A 7,785-nucleotide genomic window follows, 5' to 3' on the forward strand; every position below is an offset into this window, starting at 1 on the left:
CATTTTTTTCTTTTTCTCTCTTTTTTTTCTTTTTTTTTCTTTTTTTTACCTCCCAAAAGGGGGGGGCCGGCCCCCCCCTAAATCCGCCCCTGAGTGTTAAACACTCAGTACTTATCCTTGTGTGTTAATCCAATTAATATAGTGAGATAACGTAACGTTAGTTTATCGAGGGCGGGTTGAGCTAATGGTGCTAGCATGCATGTCATTTTAAAGCATATATTCTCTTAGCACATAACCAAATGAAGGATATTTTGTAAAAGTTATCAAGCAGCAAATCATCTCGATTAGAAATTGAAACCTGGATGCTCGGCCATTTTGCTCTAAGCGCCGCCACCATCAGCTCCAAGTTATGTCGACGATTATATTGATTTCTTTCAGTAAAGAACGTACAATTTAAGTTTCCAAGGTCCTGACAGGAAAAAATATTTTAATGTTTGAATTAACAATTGAATGTTGATATTAAGAAAAGTATCAATTTCGGAAGAGGAGGAAGGACTCCCGTTCATGGAAGGAACTAATCATTTCCTTGGGAAACACTGCTATAAAAAAGCAATCTTACAATCTGCAAATGCCATTTTTTATGCATGTAAATGTGTCTATTCTTAAAATTAGACTACCTCAGCTCCACTAGTTTTAGAGTGTTGATCCTGTCTGGGAACTTGGACCTGGGAACCTCTAGCAAACCCCTGGCAAAAATGGACAGAGAAGTCCAAGGCCAGAGAGCTCCAATTAAATAAGAATAGAACCAGCTTCACTTACATGATATACAGTGCCTCCACCACTCCGTCGCCTTGCCAATTGTATATCGTTGTCAACTAATTTTTGAATATTACACTCACTCCATGGATTCTGGTGTCGACCAATCACAACAGCTGGTTTATTTCTCCATAGAAACAGAATATTTGTGTGTGTAAGGCACAAATTATCATGTACCCTAAAAGATAGAAAGTTGAATAGGTAAAAATTGATTTACAAAGCCTCTTTAACATGAAAATAAAAAAAATATTATTTGGTGGTCTTATTATTATTATTATTATCATTATTATTATATTATTACCAGTGGCGGATCGTAAAGCTAGGCAAGGTAAGCTCTACATACCCAAGCTAAAACCAGGGAGTTGTTTATATTAATAATAACAACTTCCTGTTAAAACTCAAAAGAAATATTTCATTGTGCCAAATAGTGAAGTAGGTAAACTCATATATTGAAACCAATAATATATATACGTACTTGCGACATTTCGATCTACTACATAACTTCATCAGGTACTGACGGGTGTTGGTGCTAGTTGTTTTGTGAGGCGTTACTAGGTCTTATGTAACGCCATCCGCTCTGCAGACCATCAGAGTGGTTATGGGGGGGAGGGGGGCAGCTTTTCAGTAACATCACAAAACAACTAGCACCAGCACCCATCAGTGGCTGGTGAAGTTCTACAGTCGATCGAAACATCGCAAGTACGTATATATTATTTGTTTCAATATATGAAATTACCTTGTTCATTTTTCAAGTCGATTGTTACACTTCGTTGGAATGTCTACGTTTAATATAATATTATATTTTCAATACCACCTAGCTGTGATTCAAGAGAATAGCAAATTAAATACTAGTTTAGAAGCACTGCTTCCAAGAGTTTGTGTGCATGCTAATCTTCTCACTACTTCTCTACAGTAATATTGCTAGCCTAATTGAAACTCCAAATAATGAATTGAAGACTGCAAAGACAAAACTTCACTTTTCAAAATCTTAAATAATGAACTTACCAGTCTTCAAATGCTAGATTTGAAAAAACGTCATTTGATGTTGATAAATATACCAGACCCTGAAATGAAATAATAAGCAATTAGCAGAGCTCCGCATAGTACACTATAGGAAAATTATTATACGAAGGTCAGATTTAATGCTTGAAAAAATTTTTGAATGCATTAAATCTAACCCAAGTATAATAATTTTCCATTTAGTGTACAATGCATGCTCTACTAATTGCTTTATAAGTCAATCGCCGTCATTTAATTTTAGTTTTTTATAACCAACTGTTGTAGCAGTCATCGGTTGCTATAGTGATATGATCAGTATACGTGTGCGTATTTACATTTAGCTGTGCCTATGCTGATTTTTGCTCCAATACGCGTTTAATGGTTTAATTAACTACACATCAGCAGTACATTACGGATACGATGAATAACTATTGTGTTAGAAAGAACTTGTTTGTAATGCTATTTTGATAGACTTTCGTCAAAGAAATAACATTTCAGCATTCGAGAGAGAATACAGTCACTGACGTCCTTTTTGGTCGGTGTATGCAGACAGGTAAAATCATGCGATGATTTCATAATTAGGCTAGGCTACGGCCTGTAGTAGTAGGAGGCGGCTCAGGCGGCCTCCTGCCTGGCGGTAGGCCTACATCTAAATTTGTTCCTTGAGTCTTTAAAATAGGTCTAGAATATTCCTATTAAACGTTCAGTCTGTAGTGTTTATGAGGGTCCATTGATTCTATGAATTCCTTAATTGTTCATACTTAATAATTAATTTGAAGTAACTTTCTTCTGGTTCTAATTAAGCTTGTTTTACGAAAGTAATTTTCAATACAATTCAATTTTTATCGCGGTGCGCAACTTATTCGCTGTGACAAAATAATGAGGAAATTTTTTTGCACACAAACCTAAAAAAAATCAAGCCAAGTGTCCACTAATAGAAAAATTAGTGGACGCTGGGGAATAGGCAAATAACATTGGAAGTTACAGTGATGACGTCACGATTGACTTATAATACTGATTAAGTATCTTTTATATAAGCTATTGTGGCTTGGTAGTTAGGAGCACTTGAAATTGCACACATATATGTCACTGTAAACAAATCAAAGGCAAGTTATTGTCTTTTGATAAATATTTTACTACATTTTTTGAAATTGAAACAATAAGACAAATTTATTTGTACAGTACAAACTATTAATTTGTGGCAATTTAATCATTTAATTAATGCAATGAAAAAGCATAAATATGAAACTGAATTACCTGAGGAATCTTTGACTGTCTATGTACATTTCTGATGTTTGTAAATGTGCAGTTTGGCAGTGATAGCAAATTTTGTTTAAGTTGATTCAAAATGCAGTCTTTTTTCAAACTATGAAATAGCTGGAACAAACCATTAACTTGCGAAGCCTGCTTCCACAACGTAACATGTTGGACCATTCTCATGTCCGTTTGAAGTACCGTAATATAACCTGAAAATTTAGATAATTCCTCTGAATTTTAAATTAATATTTTTGTTGTTAAGCTATTGTGGTGTTGGTACACACGTTGGTATGCTAATAGCAAAGGGAGAATGGTATCAGCAGGAGTTCAAAGTATCCAGGAAGGCAAGGGGTCTCCCCTAAATCGGGGGGGGGTCACGCAAGCGAAAATCTCCGATCACAAATTCATAATATCTGCATACATTAAAATTTTACTACTTCATTCAATTCTCTCACAGGAATCAGTGCCGATGGGTATCCCCATGTGCAGCAAAATAAAATTAACGTTAACAAATCTAATTTAACCAAATCTGCCGGATGAGATTTTTTTCCAACTTAGGACCCCCGAGTTAGGCTGTGTTTAATACACAGCTTTGCGCCTACTTGGCGTTTCATACAAATATATCGCGGCCGAACTTGTTCACAGCCGAACCGTTAATATCATATACCCTCAAAATGCTAGCTAGCTAGGCCTAGGCCCCTAGCCTAGTAGGCAGGCTTACTAGGCTATCTTCCTCTAGGTAGTAGGCCTAGGCCTTAGAGTTAGGGCCTAGGCCTATGTCTAGGCCTTAGAGTAGTACTACAAGTAGGGCTGTAGGCCTCGGGCTAGCATAGCAGGCCTAGGCTAGATCCTTTCGAATAGCCTAGCCTAGACCCTAGAAGTAGTAATTCTAAAGGGGCCTAGGGCCTAGGCTATGCCTAGTACTACTACTAGGAAAGGCCTAGGCCTATAATCTAGCTAGGCCTAGGTCTAGGCCTAGGTCGGTGGTCAGGGTATTTACAGGCTGAAACATACAATCACAACCACTAGGCTAGGCCTATACCTACTCTGACTTCAGTTACAAGGATTACTTTTAATAACATAAAAAAAACTGGGAAACCTAGGGCCTACATTAGGTTAAGTTTAATGATACTAAAAGTTTTATAAATACCGCAAAAAATCACAACAATGCAAACCGCCCTCTTCGTCAATTCGTGATGAAGAAAATTATACTCTCAATCCTCGAAAATTAAAATCCGCTAAAAGTTCGGTTATAATAAAGGGAAATTGGTATTGGCCTACAGGTATATAATATTAAAAAGATAATTAAAAAAAAATAAGTAAGTAAGTAAGTAATTATGTATGTAAGTAAGTAAGTAAGTAAGTAAGTAAGTATGTAAGTAAGTAAGTAAGTAAGTAAGTAAGTAAGCAAGTAAGAAGCAAGTAATAAGTAAAATAAATAAATAATATAACTAAAGTAAATAAATAATAATAATAATAATAGGCCTATTATTAATAATAATAATAATGATAATAATAATAATAATAATAATAATAATTATTATTATTATTATTATTATTATTATTATTATTATTATTATTATTATAAAAACAACAACAACAATAATAATAATGAAACAGTCTCTATAATCATGTTTGCTTTTTTTGAATGCATATGCTAATTCTTTGAAATACTAATGCCGTAGTAATTTATTTGAAGGGCTGAAATATTTTTAGTGTTGATCTCAGGGGCCAAAGATCCGCCGAATTGGAAACATCTTTAAAATTATCTGGGTGATTAATTTATGAGGGACGTGTCATTAGTTTAAAGGTCGTTTGTCAGCTGTGGGGGTCGCTTTAAATATAATTAATCCCAATAAAAAAAAATCATAGGAGTATTAAAAAATACAAAAAAAAAAAATAACATACATTCATTTATCTATAACGTTGATTGGTAACTATGTCTGCATTAATAAAGGGAAATTGGTGTAGGCCTACAGGTATATTATTAAAAAATAATGAATAAATAAATAAATTAGTAAATAAATAAATAAATAAGTAAATATATAAATAAATAATGAAATAATATAACTAAGTAAATAAATGAATAGTAATATAATAATAATAATAATAAAAATAATAATAATAATAATAATAATAATAATAATAATAATAATAATAATAATAATAATAATAATAATAATAATAATAATAATAACAATAATAATAATCTTGTTTGCATCTTTTGATTTGAAAGTGTAGGCTAAATCCTTAAAAATACTTAATTTGTTTGAAGGGCCGAGAAACATTTTTAGTGTTGATATTAGGGCCAAAAACCCGCCGAATTGGAGGCATCTTTAAAATTACCTGGGTGATTAATTTATGCGGGACGTGTCATTAGTTTAAGGGTCGTTAGTCGGCTGTGGGGGTTGCTTTACCTATGATTAATCCCAAAAAAAAAAAATATAAAAAAATATTATAGAAGTATTTAAAAAATACTTGCAACATACATTGAAAAAAACTAAGGAAATTGTATTCGACTTTCGAAAAATCAAAACGTCTGCACCACTAGTGAACATAAATACTTAGGTGTTTAGATAGACCAAGGATAGACGAAAAACTAACATGGAATGCTAACACCGGGAAACTTTATATGCGAAAGCAAACCAACGAATGTACTTTTTTAAGAAGGATACATTGTTCCTATTTCACCAGGCTATGATACAGTCCATAATAACCGTTTGTTGTATTGTATAGCTAAATAGTTTATCTAAAAATAATGCAAATAAATTATAGAGGATTATTACTATGGCTAGGAAAGTACTAGGCACAGACATTCCGTCTATCTGTGACATCTGTGATAAGGCTATAGAGAAAAAACAAAATGTATAATTAATGACAAGTCCCATCATCTGTTTAGTCATATTAAATTCAGTAAATTGGGTAGAATTATTTCATCAATTAAGAACACTGAGCATTATAAAAAATCATTTTTTCCGTGTGCAATCAGGTAATACAATAAGCAATTTAAAAGATACTGTAACTTGAGATATTTTGTATTTTATCCTAGTATGTAAGTGTATTGCACTTTTATATATTTTTACTCGACTATATTGCAATTTTTGCAATGTTTATCGGTTTTTATATTGTTTTATGTCATTTTCGCATAGGTTAACTTATTTTATATTGTATCCTTTGTATTGTATTTTAGTATGTCATTGTTTTTATTATGAACCTTGCAAAAACAAATTTCATTTACTTTGTATATGACAATAACTTGAACATGAACTTCATTTATCTATAACGTTGTTTGGTAACTATTTTCTGCATTAATAACGCAATGTCCTTTTTTTTTCATTTTCATGAGCAATGTTCTCGGTGCGCTAGTTTAACATGTATAATTAATTGCTTGAACACTATTGACGAAACATGGTAAACATAGAACAAAAGAGAAACAAAACAAAAAAAGAAACAAAAAACTGGGTGACACGAAAGTCAAGTAAAACTATACTCAATGACTTAAAAAAGAAAATAAGTAATAATTCACTTTTGTTTATAATTTCTTAATATCTCATTATTTAATTATCAATTTCCAAGTAAATACTTAAGTCAAGAGAATAATAGTCCATTAACTTATTCTATTTTATTAAATTTGGTAAGTGACCCGCCAAATTAATGGCCGTATTCGAATGGTGGTTCTTCGTTAAACCACGTCCACATGCGCAGCAGTACTGGTAAACTCCTACTTAAAAAGCCCCATTCCCGGCAACATTTCAATAAGTAGGCCTGAGATATTTGTTTAATTTTCAAAATCTCGGTCAGAATCACTTTTTAAACAGATTTAAAATAATTCCTATGAAATATTATACTTAACAAGTGTCAATACTATGCTCAACGGAAAATATAATGTCGGCCGTTTTTATGTGTGATAACAGAAACTAAATCGAGATAGGCCTAGCGCGCCTAGCAGTATTGGATAGGCTAATGTTTTCGGCGCCTACTATATTTCTTCGCAGACCTATCGCAAAATAAAACATGAAAAATCCATCCGCATTTATTTTTTGTGTGGAGGAACACACACACACACACACACAAAATAATTTGAAAAAAAAAAAATTAAATTTCAGTCTTATTTTACATTTTTTTTTTTTCATGTTTAGGAATCTCTAAATTCAGTTAAATTAGCAATTTCGTATTACATTTATAAATCTTCACTGTTAACATATTTAAAAATCAGTAGAAATAGAAATGCAAGCCTCATAAAGGGACTATATAGTAGATCAAAAATAGATCATCAATTCTAAGAAGAAAACGTTATTATGATGAATAACAAGAAATCTTGCCGGTAGGAATGGGGGTTTAACGAAGACGACCAGTCGAATAGAACTGGTAAATACCCGACAAAACAAAATGGCTGCATAATACCGCAATACACACTGCGTAATCAAGGCTGCTTTGGATTGTAGTATGCAGTATGGGTTTTTCGTAAAAAAGGTGTTTTCATCCATTTTTTGAATTCAATGTGGTGGGTAAATTATTGTTATTTTCATTTTCTGAAATTTAATCTAAATTATAGAAAGTATAAAGTAAGAAACAGCAGCACTTTTGAGACTAACAATATATAATTTATTCTCTAGCTTTCGTCCACACAGTGGACTTCATCAGAAGACTGTACAAATGGGATAAGAAACAACTATAATATACAACTGAAATAATGGGGGCGGTCCTAAAACAACAAAGAATGGTGTACAAAGCAAGTACAAGTCTGCCGAAATAAGCAATCTAAATAAACAG

The 7,785-nt window shown here is 32.6% G+C and overlaps 1 protein-coding gene across 1 annotated transcript; it reads right to left on the reverse strand.

Annotated features, from left to right (window-relative positions):
- Positions 1-202: 202 nt before the first annotated feature.
- Positions 203-3,222, reverse strand: LOC117116220 (lipoyltransferase 1, mitochondrial-like). Its single transcript, XM_033260208.1, has 4 exons — positions 3,013-3,222; positions 1,762-1,820; positions 760-934; positions 203-409 (listed from the first exon to the last, which is right to left on the reverse strand). Exons 1-4 carry the CDS (start codon positions 3,193-3,195, stop codon positions 203-205), a joined length of 624 nt encoding a protein of 207 aa, XP_033116099.1. The 5' UTR covers positions 3,196-3,222.
- Between the last annotated feature and the right edge of the window lie 4,563 nt (positions 3,223-7,785).

Source organism: Anneissia japonica, unplaced genomic scaffold (genome assembly GCF_011630105.1).
Source record: "Anneissia japonica isolate Jap-2015-1 unplaced genomic scaffold, ASM1163010v1 scaffold10128_len10097_cov104, whole genome shotgun sequence".
Taxonomy (NCBI): Eukaryota; Metazoa; Echinodermata; class Crinoidea; order Comatulida; family Comatulidae; genus Anneissia; species Anneissia japonica.

What these genes read in the sequence shown, in the direction of transcription:
- LOC117116220 (XM_033260208.1), bottom strand. Translation starts at nt 3,195, where the DNA reads ATGAGAATGGTCCAACATGTTACGTTGTGGAAGCAGGCTTCGCAAGTT. An exon ending in GACAGTCAAAGATTCCTCAG is followed by an intron (nt 1,821 to 3,012) that starts GTAATTCAGTTT and finishes ATTTCATTTCAG; the next exon opens with GGTCTGGTATATTTATCAAC. An exon ending in GTGGAGGCACTGTATATCAT is followed by an intron (nt 410 to 759) that starts GTAAGTGAAGCT and finishes TTTTCCTGTCAG; the next exon opens with GACCTTGGAAACTTAAATTG.